Consider the following 14,793-nt stretch of genomic DNA (forward strand, 5'->3'; position numbering starts at 1 on the left):
AATATGTAGTTATACATAACCCGTGAACATGTACATAACTGCTAACAGGGTTTCGTGGACTATTGCCCTACTTTTGTGCGAAGTATTAGTTTTCAATTGAGGAAAATACATTTAATCTTTTGAGAATTACTATATTTAAATATTTATTTAATTTATCTCATTTCTGCCTCAAATCTACATTTACATATACATTATAATATTTTAAGTTCATGAATTACTAATTCTGTTCTGCTTTTGGGTTTTTATTCACTTCTTTGTTTAATATTTTCTTTATTTTTTTTTTGTTTTGAATCATTGCTTACACATTTATGAATTTATATTTGCTTAGTTACGAACTTTTTATTTAAAATTGTTGTTGGGACTTTTATTTTCAATGCAATAGGTGTTGTTATATGGATAATTTGCAACAAAATTAGCAAAAAGACAAATATGAAAAGGTTTCTGTTATCTCTAAAAACTTGTCTACACTTTAAATGTTCTCTTTCTTGTAATTTATTTGTATATTTTGTGGTTCCTTTTTGCTGCATTTCTCCATTAGCATTTACAATACATTTAATCGTTTTTGTATGTTTGCCTGATTTTTTTCGTCCATTCTTTTATGTAAATACACAAGGGATTAAATACTTTAAATTTTATTTTTTATACTTTTTATATTTTTTTAAGTTTTGTATCTTTTATTTTTATTACTGGTTTTGTCTGTTTCGCTTTACATCAAGTAAATCTACAAAACATAACTAAAAACGAACTTACAGTAAAATGCGGTGAGAAGGAAATGAAAGTAGGAAAGATATTCTTTAAAAATATAACTAGATTAAAGTAGTCTGAAGAAAGGGAAACTTAACGCTTAGCAGAAGAGAAGGAAATTTATATTTTTCAAATATAAACATGAAAACTTTCACTACACACATGCAAGAAAAATCGCATGAATATAAAATACATAATTAATTTATATTTTTACAATATAAAATAAGAAATATCGTTCTAAGAATAGATATAGAAAATCATAACTAGGAAATTTATAAGCAAACATAAGAAAATCAATTCTGTCGAAAGGAACACATTTCGAAAAATGTTTTGTTTTGCTATTTGTTTCCCTCTTATGTGGTAGTATTTGTAACGTTTTAAAAACTGGAAATTTTATTATACTTGTTTACTTTTTACGGCTATTTTAAGTATTAATTGTTTTTGCATGTTTTTGTATTTTTTTTTTCTTTTGTAGAGTGCATACGGTTGTACGTATGTATGTATATATAAAGTTTCGCATCAGTGTGATCCATAAATATACATACATTTTTATATGCCACTTAAAATTACTTTAATAAAATATTTAAAACTTATTGATTAAGTTTTCGTCACCCCATCGCGCGAGCTAAGCACTTTCACGCCCAAGCGCTTAGTCACTCTCCTCCTCTTCTTCCTCATCGGATGTATCTTTCTTCTTTGTCTTCTTGATGGGCTTCGCGGCGGGCTTGCCTTTTCGCTTCTTGGCAGCACCAGTATCTGTACCACCGTTAGCCTCATACTCTTTGACGGCCTTGTTGTACTCTTCCTTCATTTTAATGGCTTTCTGTTCCCATTCCTGTTTGTGGCGGAAAAGAAGGAGTAATGAAATTCTATTAGTGTTGTTTAAATTTTTAACTATTTTAGGGCTGCGAATGTGTGCGCATACATATATGTATGTACATATAAAAAGAAAATATTTAGTTTTGTTTGTTTTGTCGGGTCCATAGATGTTATGCAATGGAATCAGGCCATTATCAAACCATGACACCACTACACCGGACCCTTTTAATGTGATTACTCGCGAGAATCAGATATGGGAGCGCAGCTGAGCGTGGTGATTCGCAAGCTGCGCTTGTTTTTGGAATTCCTTTTTTTTTGAGATTTTTTTATTATTTTTTTTAAATATTTTTTTTGTTTTTTTTTTTATTTTTTTGCTGTTTTTTTTTGGATTTTTTGTCTTCTTGTTTTTACACACCTTTGTCGATCATTTGTCACTCATTTTGATTTTTTTTTGGCTTTTTTTTGTGTTTTATATATTTTTTTTTAATTTTACATTGACTTGTTATATGTTAATACAGCTTTTGTTAGCGCAAAAGCATTCTCGACTTCCCATTTGACGGGAGACCACACACGTTGATCGCGCCAGGACCTTTGTGTGTTTTCACCCCGCCTCATGGTTCATCATCGCTATACTCGTGGGTCTTAGTGGATCCAAAAGTTTACCTCAAGTACTGTGCGGGAAGCAACTGCTTCCCGCAACAGTACTTCGTTACTGGACATAAAGGGCACTGCGCGTCTCGTAGTGCTACCCCAATGGCTATACTGATCTTGAGTGTCTCCTCAACATTTTTAGACTGATGGTTTCTACGCATTTAATGTTCTGTAGGAAACCGCTTGTTTCCCACACAAGCACCACATTGACTCTGCATTAAGTGCTCTGCTCACACTTTTTGCTGTTCTCTGCTACAATTAGCATTTTCTCGGCATTTACTGCTTTTTTCTCTGCATTAAGTGCTCTCCTAACACTTTTTGCTGTACTCTGCTACAATTAGCATTTGCTCGGCATTTACGTCTGATAAGGCCCCTCCTTGGTGGGAGCGGTGCCTCACGGCTACTTTGCACCTTTTTCTGAACTTTGCTCATATCATTTGGCGATCATTAAGATTTTTTAAGTCTTCTGTTAAACGGCTCAATAACTCTGAACATTTATTCGGCATTCGTACCTTTTTTGAAAATCGATATTTTCTCTGCTCTACGTTTCGAAAACAGGCTGTGACTGTATTTAAAAGCCTTTGCTTTTAAGTGCATTTGTGCTTCTTACGGGTTTTGGTCTACTCTTACTCATTCCTAAAATGATTTGCACTGATATTGATACATGCGATCCTATCTGTCCCTTGTTCCTTATATCTTTCCATATCTAAATTAGGTCCTCAGAGTCCTCTGACTCGTCTCCTAAAACGATTCTCTGTGATATTACTGCAAAGGCCCCCCCTAAACCGATGCTTCCGTGTAATTCATCTAATCCGAGTTAGGTCCTTAGAGTTCTTGCCTCATGCCCTAAATAGATTTCGTCTGATACCAAGGACTGGGCGATCTTTATCGCAACCTCATTATATCTACCTCATCTCAATTAGGTGCCTAAGAGTTTCCATTTAAGCCCAGAATCTGCATTCTCTTGTTGGACAATGGCCCTGTGCCTTGCCCTTACAAGTGAACTCCTCGCGGCTCCTTCGAATACAACGAGTTTGTCACCGTGGAGACCATTGTCTCTTTGTTCCGTACCTCATTGTATTGAGGGAGTTCTCCATTGGCCAATTAGCTGAAATATGCAAGACAAATGCAGTGTCAACGCCTGTTCAGTTGGTCGGAAAACCAATTGGCAGACGTAAGACTCCTTCATCCGCCTTCATGTCCTGCTCGCTGGCGCAACTTTCGCCGAACCACTGCAGTTAAATGAAACAAAGCGTATATCGTGTCAGTGCTCGTCCGAATGGATTTCCTTGCCTACACAAGAAAAGCCATTTGGCTTGCGTAGACTCCAAATATTCGCCTGCACGTTTCGCGCAATGATTCGGGGTGTAATTGCAAAGCAATATGCGAGACCATTGATACTCTGCCATGTCACAATTACATACGCGTCGGGCCAAACGGCAAATGCAGAATGACTCGCAGGCACGGTTTGCAAAAGTAAAATACTCAGATAACCGAGTCCGTGCATATTTCCCTGCATTTTCAGGTGGTACAACGCTCAAATGACAACAGTGTTCCTATCGCCACCAAGCCGTTGCTGTACCTGTTGCCCAGCCTATTAGCGTTGAGTTATGCACTCTATGCCAACAGGCTGGTGTGGATTTTAGTCGCCTCTTACGACAGGCATGCCTTACCGCGGGTATATTCTAACCCCCTAACCCGCTGGGGGTATCAGCAAGAGGGCAAGGAAATTAACATTTAATTGAAAATATACTACTTACAGATTTGTCTTTCATTGCACGCCATAATTCGCCACCACGCTTAGCGATGTCTGTGACCTTGCTGCCAGGGTTGTCTTTCTTGATTTGCTCACGGGTCTCATTGAGCCACAGCATGTAGGCTGAGAGAGGGCGTTTTGGACGTTCACCGGCCATATTTGATATTCGTTAGATTTAAGATTAATTAAGTTGACAAATGAGTGATGCTTCCAATGAACTATTTTAGCTCAGCTAATGTTCTTTAATTTTCAACTGAAATAAAAGAAAAGAGTTGATTAACTTAGGCATATTTTTGAAATGGAGTGGGAAATTTAAAATCACTATGTTAGGTATGTTGTATATTTTCCACAGCCAAAACGGAAGTTTAACTAGAACGTATAAATATCTCGTTATACGGTATAACGGTACCAAACTGAAGGACAGCACAGAAAAAAATCATAAAAGCAATCAGAACTACCCAGATTAAGATCTGGAAGAAGGCTGTCACTCTAGCAGCATTCCCCAAGAACCCTGGAAAATTGTAATGCTGTCAGAATATTGACAAAACAAAAAATGTAGTTTAAAAATGAGTACACAAACGGCAAAATCCCTCAAAATCCCCCCGCTGGTTCCGGTACTGCATAGTGCAGTGTTTTAAGCTAGTAGTCAAAGTTCAAAAGGGGCACATATTTCAAAAAAAAAAAAAAAAAATACTTTCAGTTTAGTTTTCCTCATGATACAAAAACGAAGGTAGTTTCAATAAACAACCTTTTGATTAAAAATCAGATTTTTGACATTGCTATGAAAAATTCGAAGCGGCGTTACCCAATTGTAAGTTTTTTGGTGTGGAAGATTTTATATCCTAAATTTGGGATTATAAATAAAATAGTTGTATTAATATTTACTTTAAAAAAAATAATCGCCCCTATTCCGATTGTCGGAACGACAGTCGTTCGTCGAAATTTGAGATTTTCATTGGCGTTATGAGGTAACCAATGACATAATCTACTAAAAAATTTGATTCCTATTATCATTTCGAAATGAAGAAGTATTGAAAACGTATTAAAATCTGTCGTTAATGTTTTTATTTACGACATAATTCAACGAACGACTGTCGATCCGAACGACTTGCGACAACCAGAATAGGGGTGAATATATTATCTTAAAAACGTTTAAATTTTACATTAAATTAGATAACAACTTGCCAAATCATTATTTTAATATTAATACAATTTTAGTGAACATATTTTAAAATTTTTTTAGTGTCCTCATTTCATCTCATTATTTCACAATGTAGTTTTCTATATCGGATACGATGATTCTGATATAATTCAGACACTGAAATTACACATTCCTATGTGCTATTTAATACATATTGTCTTTGCCCATTTAATAGCAAATGGAATTTACTTTGAGACCCATGGGCCGTGAAATTTTTCAAGCAACACATAATGTTTTCACATGAAATTTTTACACACTCAAAAGTGAAGTATAAAATAAATAGATAAAATCAAATTTTCAATCAAACTTATTTGTATAGTTCAGGGTCGTCTTTTGGTAAATGTTTTAGAGGCTGTTATAATATATCCTATCTTATTATATATTTCTTAGCTTTTCTACATTCTGAGAAGTTGAGAGAATGAAGTCTAATATTCTTTTTTGGTCAACTACGACATTTGATTTCATTTTTTGCAATCATAAGTTGATTTCGCTTGAGGAGTCACAGTGCCCATACCGGCTGTACCGATTTTTTTTTTTAAATTTCGGACACACATTTTCCAAGATCGGTTATAGGCTAAAACAAAACCGATATCTAAAGGGAGTGTGGAACCTCCCATACAAATCGAATTTTTCATAGTGCATATCTCTGCAAGTATTTGTGGCAGAGTACTGGAACTTGGTATGGATATGTATGAAGTCAATCTCCAGCTCATGGAAAAATATGGGTTTATTGGAAAATACAGCGTGCCACCGTAGAACTTGGAATAGAGGTAAATAAAATCAATCCCAAACCAATGAAAAATGGGGGTATATGAAAACGATCTCGTAGCCAGCTACGAGGGCTAGCAGTATAAGCCATATAAACTAAATTTCTGGTGACGCATAAATACCTCTGAAAGCATTTACCTGGAATACTGAGATGAGACATGTTTTCGCCGCTACTGAATTCTATAAACTGTCAGCTTTCACACAATTTAAAATGTACATGTTTATTTAAAAATGTCATGTAAATTGTGTTGCTAGCTTCATGTTGCAAAAATGTTGCAAGCTTTTCACAGCGTGAACAGAATACTACTTTGCTGAGGAAATGTTGTGGAATTTCACACTTATTTCACAGAAAGAAATTTTATATGTAATTTAACAGCTTTTTCACGTGAAACAGGAATAAAATATTATGCTTAAGAACCAAGATTTTTAAATCGACAAAAAAATAATAAGAATATTTGAAGGATTTTAGATATTGGTAATGGTAGCACAAAATGTCACAATCTGCTTAATTGTCCGGTTTTTAATATGGCGACGAAAAAGTGACAATGGAACTACCTTGTTTTTTGTATCATGGTTTTCCTCCAATCGAGAGGATTTTCACCGTGATAAGCTCGATTTTCTTTAAGATAGGCCTTCAATTTAATTTCACATTTTTTAATGTCTCCAGATTCTATGTATATCCGAGCCTTCGCTTTTACTGGAGGAATCTAAAATTATTTCTAGGTCGCTTATAAGACTTTTAGCAGTACTTGTTGAAGGCCCATCAATTTGCTTGATATATACTTAACGGTTTAGAGCCTGAAGCCCATGTACACATTCGCATTCGCAAAACATTCGTATCATTTGATGCGAATGCGAATCATTCGCATAATGAAGCGAACGCAAATATTCGCAAAATCCCTGGTATGTATGTACGTGAGTATCTATGTGCAATGTCATATTTTAAAATTTTGTGTATGCCTACCGTGTCTATGTTTGAATTGAATATGTATATAATACATACATATATCTGCAAACAGGTAAACTGATTGCAACCGTAATCCATCAATGTATGCACATAGATACATGTGCACACATACATTTGTTCATACATACGTATGTATATTGGTGCATACAAATTTACATATGTAGATATAATTAATCTACAATTCATTTGGCTTGGCATTTCAAGCAATTGCCAATTGGAGATCGGAGGAGATACAAAAACGGTAAAAGCTATACTTCCATAAGTATGTATGTGAAAGTTAAGTTTTGCATACCTACATACATACTTTTAATTATAAATATAAAATTTATTGCATGTATATATGTTAAGTAAGTATGCATGTCAAAGTATTAATCATCATCAGCAGCATCCGGTCCGCTTACGACAATTTACACCCAATAATATTTTTTTTTTTTATATTATTTTCCCCAAGTTTTTAATACAATATTCATAGGAATTTTAAAAACTTTAGCCGATTTCGTTTCTACCAAAAAATGCAACCTTGCCTTTGCCCTCTATGAACAAACAATAAGAAGAGGGCGATTAGAATGCACAATTTTTTGTAGAAACGAAATCGCCATTACCTATCGTTGGAAAAATAATTGTGCTCAGCGTGCATTTTTTGTGAAAGGCCCAAGAGTTAGAGGAAGGATTTTAGCTCCTTTTCTGTTAATATTTCTTGCAGGGTTTATTTGTAGGTACATACATATGTATGTGATTTTATGGATGCAAATATGTACCTATTTACATATATATATATATATGTGTGCGTAAGTCCATATAAAAGCGTATACATATGTGGTCATTGAACTGAATAATTATTACATTTAACTGGAATAATCAGCACCATCTTCCTACGTACATATATGTGTATGTATGTATGTATGGATTGTGAATATATGCTTGTGAATTGGAGTACTTGTACATATAAAGTTGCCCCATTAACTAGAGAATTACATACTATTTTGCAGTAGTTCAGAGACAGTTCTGAAATTTGTAGGGCGGAACTAGCGCTTTGCCAGACTGTCCCTAAATTTTGCGGCAGGGTACATATGCACCTATGTACATACATACATGTCCCACTAACATGTGAGCAGCGATTCCCAAACATTTAGTCAAAATCTGTGACCGACACATAAATTTGTATTTATCACTACATACATATGTACATATGTATGTGCTATACATACTTATATATCCATATATGTATGTATATACATATGTATGCAAGTGCTTACATTCATACATATATTCATATATATAGGTTACATACATATTTAGATATTTTTATATCTCCAAATTACTGCTTTCTATTACTTCAGCATACTTCGAATGGCCACTTAAAGTTATCGGATCCATATTTCAGCTCTTTTGGTGTCCCTTTTCCCAAACACGACAATATCTACACATTAGCACATTTTTATGCCGCGTTGCAAAATGAAGTCAGCAGAGAATAAAATTATACTGTAATCAACATGTATGTGTATGTATACATACCCTTCAGCAATTCAGACTCACCCTAGGTTAGCCCTCAGATAGTCCCTATTGTTACCAGCACTAGTCCCTCATAATTCCCCTGCCAATGGTTTCAACTGCCATTTTTAGCACTGGCGTGTCATTGGAAAAGGACCGGTCCAATCAACACTGACCCTAAGATAGCCCCGGACTAGTCCAATTTTGGAGATTTTTTTCGTTGGAGTTAGATTGCGTTCTGCACTTCGCAGATGCTTTTTCATAATTCGGAAACACAAAAAAAAAAAATTTATCATTTTATAACCATGTTGCTTCTGACGGCATTTGAACCCGGACCCTCCTGAAAGTTAACAAATAGTGGCAAGCATTTCTGCACACTGAGCGACAGCCACGCATGTAAATGTGTGTTTAAATGTTCACTTTGCATGAAGGCCAGACCAAGCGATTGGGACATTTACAGGGTGGTGTTCTTTAAATTTTTTTTATTGAATTGCAAGACAACACCACCCTGTCACCTCCAAACTGTACTTTTCGTCTATCTCTAGGCCGGTTCCTTGGGGACTGGTTGAAGGCTGACATTTTCGATGCAAGCAAATGCCCAATTCTGACCAGTCAAATTTTAACCAATGAAGTACTAGTCCTTTACGGAAAATTGGCCGCCTCATTGCTGCAGGGTACATACATACATATGTTCACAATACATTAACACGAATACAACAAACATACGCTGCCAGTAGCAAGAAATTATCATGAATAGCAACCAGAAACAAGTCAAATATAGCACATAAAAACGAATGCACACGCACACACATACATCCATATAAATGCACCAGTGAGTAGAAGCATGAGAGTTTATCCGCATAGTTCTGCGATTTCTCAGCAAGGCCCCCTACACAAATGTAATCATGCACACATTCATACATACTTGCGTACACACAGACTGAATGCATACATGCATATATAGTGGCTGTGTTTGTATGCCTCTCCAAAGGCAACAACGCCAACGTCAACGACAAGTCAATTTGGGGTCGACGACGCTGTCAACGTTACTGCTAACGCTAATAATACAAACACTTAGGTCTCTTTTTATGCGGTACATGCGATCCTCAGAAAGCCGTATAAAAAAGTTCTTTACTTTCATACAAAAGCAGGGGATGCGTTCCAGCATTTTCAAAAACCGCATGAATTCAGATACTCCATGTAAAAAATTCTAAAAAACCGAAAAAAACTATTTATTTCTTCATTTCAACACTTATTATTCGATGTGAAACTAAATATTATTGAAATAAATAAAATTTTATCTGTATTTTAACCAAAAAAAATAAAAATAAAACTACCACAATAAATACATGAATTATGTAAGAATACAAAGAAAAATTAAAAGTAATAAAAACCCTGAACAAATCAAAAGCCGCATAAAAAGAGGCCCAAGTGTACATAAATGTTTGCGACTGACGTTGATGCTGCTGCTGCCGTCGTTGACGTTGCGGCCCGTCACGGTTGTCGTCGCCGTCATTGTCGTGTCACTCATACGCCTGCGTGTGCTGGAGTGGGTAAAATGACTACAAAGCAAATATACATATGTATCTATGTAAGCTGACAAACAAGTCAGCAGGAAGACAGGCAGGCAAGCAAACAAGAGCAGCCAGCCAACAATCGCACTTTAGCCGAACGCGCTCTGCCCGAACGGCGCATTTGTGTGCATATTGGTGTTTTTTGTTGGTGTATGCAGATATTGTTGGTGTGTTCGTTTAGTGCTGATTATGGCTTTGCTGGTGTGTTGGCGTTGGAGATTTTGAGCTTGTGCGCAATGCCAGCATTTTGGGGTAGATACTTTTGCAGGGATTTGCGCAGTGGACAGCTGCTGGTTGCTTGTGTGCGATGTGCGAGTACATTTTGTCGTGGGTCATAAAGACAAGTGCAAACATATATAATCTGCATGTAAATGTGTATGTTAGGTACCTCTACGTAGCTCAACTACAAAAATGCTACTGTGTGCACACATACATAAGGAGGTATTCATATACATACATACAATCGGCACCTGAAAATATGTATGCTATTGACGTTCCTTGAGTGCTTTTTCTAAAAAAAAATCACTTATTTAGTACAAAAAGAAAATTAGTGGTTACATTTGTTATTTGTCACATACATATGTATTTAGTACATATGTGAGCATGTACAGTTGTTAGACACTAGCGAACCACGTTTTCAGTTGCATTGGTTACAGTATTTTTGTACCTAGTCAATGTACGTAAATATTATGTATGGATGTTTGTTTACACATGTCTATATAATAATAGGATAATTGCTTTCCATTTCTTATTTTATTTGAAGCGGGCAGTGGTGAGTAATTTGTACATACTTTTGTATGTATGTATGTATGGACATACTTACATATCTAATGGGTGGTGGGTTATGAGCTAGCAAACTATTTTAAAAATAATGCGTTTGTACATACATACATATGTATGTATGTATGTGCTTATTTATTTACAGGCATCATATAAATACATATGTTTATTATAAAATTGAATTGCTAACAAATTATGTTAAGCGTATTTGTCAGTGCGCAGCATAAATGTTAGCTATAGTCATTTTTCGTTTGCTAAAGTACAGTTGTGCGCAGTGGTACAAAGTTGCCTGCAATACATACGTACATACATATGCAGATACGTACATATAAAGCAGATGAAAGTATGAATAACATCCACATACGTTGAATTCGCTACTCAACTCTTGGTACACATAAAACTTCTTGCACTGCAACTTAACAGCGCATGCTCGACCTAACATTACAGAGGAGAATTTTACCTTGCAACAAATTACAGTAGCTGGAATGTCACTCATACGCCCTGTCTAACTGCGTTAGTGTAATGAAAATATTACAAATGCAAGAACCATGCAAGAGATTGGAATAATATTTTTTGCGTCAAAGTAAAGATTGCCTTGGTATTTTTGTTTGTAAAATTTAATATTTTTTTGCTAAGCGCTTTTTAAATATTTTCATTTTGTACAAAGGCATACGTTTGATTTTCTTCTCCCACATTTTCTATGAAGACATAAAGACAAATACAAATATTTGAACTCAGACTTAAAAAAAATGAAAATGCATTGGAAAAGTTACGAAAGCTTTTTTTTCATTTGATTGGTATACCGGCTTAGTCCCTTTATTAATATGTAACGGTGGTCAAGCTTTTTGCAGGCCATCAAGCAGACAGTGGGGGAGTTATAAAACTCGACTCATCAGCATTCTAACTATAAACAAATATGTAAATGTAATACTCGTATGTACATACATGCATATTTATGTATGTAAGCATAGCCAAACTCATATAAACATGTCTTGAAATATTTCAACGGCGCCATTGGGGAGCCACTTCCCTTAAGTTGGGTTGATATCTTTTATTTTAGAGGGTAAATGAATGCAAAGTATGCAAAGGAGTAAGTTGCAACACTCTTGCAATACCAAGTGAATTGGTGTGAGAAATTATTTGCATTGCTTCTAGTTTCCTTTGGTAAAAAGCAAAGTTGGAAAATGTAAAGAGTTTTTTTTTGGTGGTGGGAAGAAGTAGTTTCTCTAGCAGCCGTCAGCTTTCATTAACTAATATATGTACATATGTACATACATGTTGTATGTACAAAAAATACAACCTTTCATTGAGAAAGTTTTGAACTAATTCTTGGCTTGAGCATATTTGAAGTAAATAAATAAAATATATTTAATATTTTTAAGGTTCTAATTGCTTATTTTGGTAATAATAAAATTTTCCAGAAAAAAAGGCTTGAAGCTCAAACACAAATTTGTTTTAGCGCACAAAAAAATTACATATTTTTTATTTTATTCTTTAAGATAAAAAGTTTGCCTGAAATTTTTTAGGAGTTCATAAAACCAAAGTTGAAATTAAAAGTACTTTAAGGCCAGAAAGTTACACCCGAAAAGTGCCGAAAGGTTACCGAAATCACAAAAAATTATCTATCAATCACAGGCAGTATTGCTCGCCTGAGTTTGCGGACCACCAACAATTCTATTCATTATCTAAACAAAATCCAAATCAAAAAAAAAAAATTCCTAAAAATAAAACACCAAGAATTCCGAATTCCGAGTATCGTATCGTGAATAGTTTAGAAAAAATGCCGAGAAAATATTGAAAACTGTAAAGCAAAAACTGTATGCAAAAAAAAAAAAAATCAAAATGAAAACCAGGTCAAGTTCTATCATTCTTTAATCTGCTATGAAAGAAATGTTTGGTTTCTTCGAGTAAACAGTAAAATTTTTTCACTGTGAATTTTTGATTTCTAAATCTAAACAAAAGTAATAATGGCAGCCAGCAAGTATATAACCTTAATGAAACTCTACAAACTCTACCCACAATCTCTCCATAACGACAAAAATACATACATAGATTACATAAGCGAGTGCTATAAAATAAGCGGCAAACGAGTGATAACGGCTCACACAATACACGATCGTTGAACAACGACAGTAAAAACGCCAACTTGAAAATAATTTACTCGTACATACATATTTAATATAGCGAGTCGAAACACATTGGCGGCGTGAACGTGCGAGAGTGCTGAGTGCAGAAATAGCGCCAAAAGTAACGTATCATCTACACCCCCCCCCTTTTAACACACTATTCAAAAGCAATAGCAACAAGGCACACATACTAGCAAATGTATTTATACCAGCGATGGGCAGAGAGAGCTTTTATTCTGCACGCGCCTATACAAAATTTATAGAAAGCTTGAAAGAGCTTTGCCCGCGGGCAAGGCGGTGCCCATCAGCGATTTAAGCAGCCAATATTATGGCTCCGTCAGAATGGGTACTTTGCCTACGTTCCGCTCAAGGATGAAACTTACAGTTGAGTAGACTGTGTGTGTTTGCATCGAGAGCGTCAGATTGGCAACCCTCGCGTCGACGGACCCAACGAACTTTACTTTTGACACACGTAAGTCCGTCACTGCTAAAAGTTGTATAACCCCGCGTTTACACAAGACAAGACCAATGAAAATATGCGCATAATTTACACACTGCTTGAGTCTGTCTTCGAAAAGCCAGAGACAGTGATGAGGACATCAAGAGAAGTGGAAATATATGTATTAGTAAAAACAAATTTGAATGTTTTGCTATTGTATCTGAAAAATTGACTTATGTAAACCCCAAGAACTAGGCTGTAAAGAACAGCTGATTTTTGTTTGCAGACGCAACACTTTCATTGTGGCGTATCTCTACGGTACGTACGCCACTTCCTTCGCATACTTTTCCGTTATTGACGTACAAGTACCCATTCTAACGGGCCTATTAGATTATATGTGCCGGGCGTGATCGACTATAGATTAGAGATGAGAACAGTGTAAAGTGAGTTAACTTGAGAGAGTATATAAGACGAGCAAGCCACACAACGAATTTATGTATATTCACGAATATTTATATGAGTGAGTATATACGCATTTTTTCTCACTAAGTATCGCTGTCGTTTTACGTGTCATTAGGTGGCAAGTGGGTTGTTTGACGACTTTATATACATATTTATGTATAAAGTTAGTGTGATCGCTAAGTTTTTAGTGAGTGAGAAAAATTATAACAGGCTTTAAAGAAATTAAAATGCATCAATAAAAATATTAATAAATAAATAAAATATTAAAAAAGAAAAGATAGCCGATGGGGATTGATACCCTCAAAAAAAAAAAAGTTGGTTTCTAGAACAGCGGAGCATAGAATAGCGAGTACAAAATACTCTTGTAATTATTTATGAATGATTCTACGCTTTGACTTATGGTGTGACAATTGCATTCACTTATGTGTGTGTTTATGTGTATTGCATATGTACTTATGTACATACGTTACTGTCTTCTTTGAAATTATCGATGAGAACGACTCTTTCGTTTAAAAATAATTGAGTAGCAGCAAGACTTTCTACTTATTTAAGTCCCATGGCCTCCAACATGTGACATTCAGTTTCATTCACTAAAATTTAATTAAATGTTTCTATGCTAGATCAGAAGCGAGACGCTTTATATTATAACCGAAGACTATTGTTAGCAACAGACATACGATTAACAAAGGGTATCAAGTTAAAATTACTCATATATCCAAACTTTATATTAGAACCTACATACGCATCCACGTTCTGGGCGCAAAATTTTAGTAAGCCAGCTTTACCATCTTATATTTAAGAAAAGTAGCGCCAAGGCTTATAGACATTTGTAAAATTTTCTTGAATACGAGTATACATACTTGGATATCTACATACATACATACAACCAATACAGGGTGGTCCGTATAGTGTTTTTTAATAATATATTATTTTGACAGTGAGAGCTCTTTCCTGCTGAAAGCCAATGCATCCTCAGAGAGTGGAAACTCTGTGTGGATTTTGGAACGGTGGCATC

At 35.3% G+C, this 14,793-nt stretch overlaps 1 protein-coding gene across 3 annotated transcripts in view; it reads right to left on the bottom strand.

Moving 5' to 3' along the window:
- Positions 1 to 336: 336 nt before the first annotated feature.
- Positions 337 to 14,793, bottom strand: part of LOC118744393 (high mobility group protein Z) — a 29,421-nt gene continuing 14,964 nt past the window's right edge. For all 3 annotated transcript variants that reach the window (XM_036477392.1, XM_036477389.1, XM_036477390.1), the window contains exons 2-3: positions 3,975 to 4,223; positions 337 to 1,579 (exon numbers count right to left, since the gene is read on the bottom strand). In XM_036477392.1, coding sequence (XP_036333285.1) covers positions 1,394 to 1,579; positions 3,975 to 4,127 — 339 coding nt within the window. In that variant the 5' untranslated portion in view covers positions 4,128 to 4,223 and the 3' untranslated portion in view covers positions 337 to 1,393. The remainder of the gene's footprint in view (positions 1,580 to 3,974; positions 4,224 to 14,793) is intronic.

This window comes from Rhagoletis pomonella, unplaced genomic scaffold (assembly GCF_013731165.1).
Source record: "Rhagoletis pomonella isolate Grant_MI unplaced genomic scaffold, Rhpom_1.0 Rhpom_scaffold_00008, whole genome shotgun sequence".
NCBI classification, from domain to species: domain Eukaryota; kingdom Metazoa; phylum Arthropoda; class Insecta; order Diptera; family Tephritidae; genus Rhagoletis; species Rhagoletis pomonella.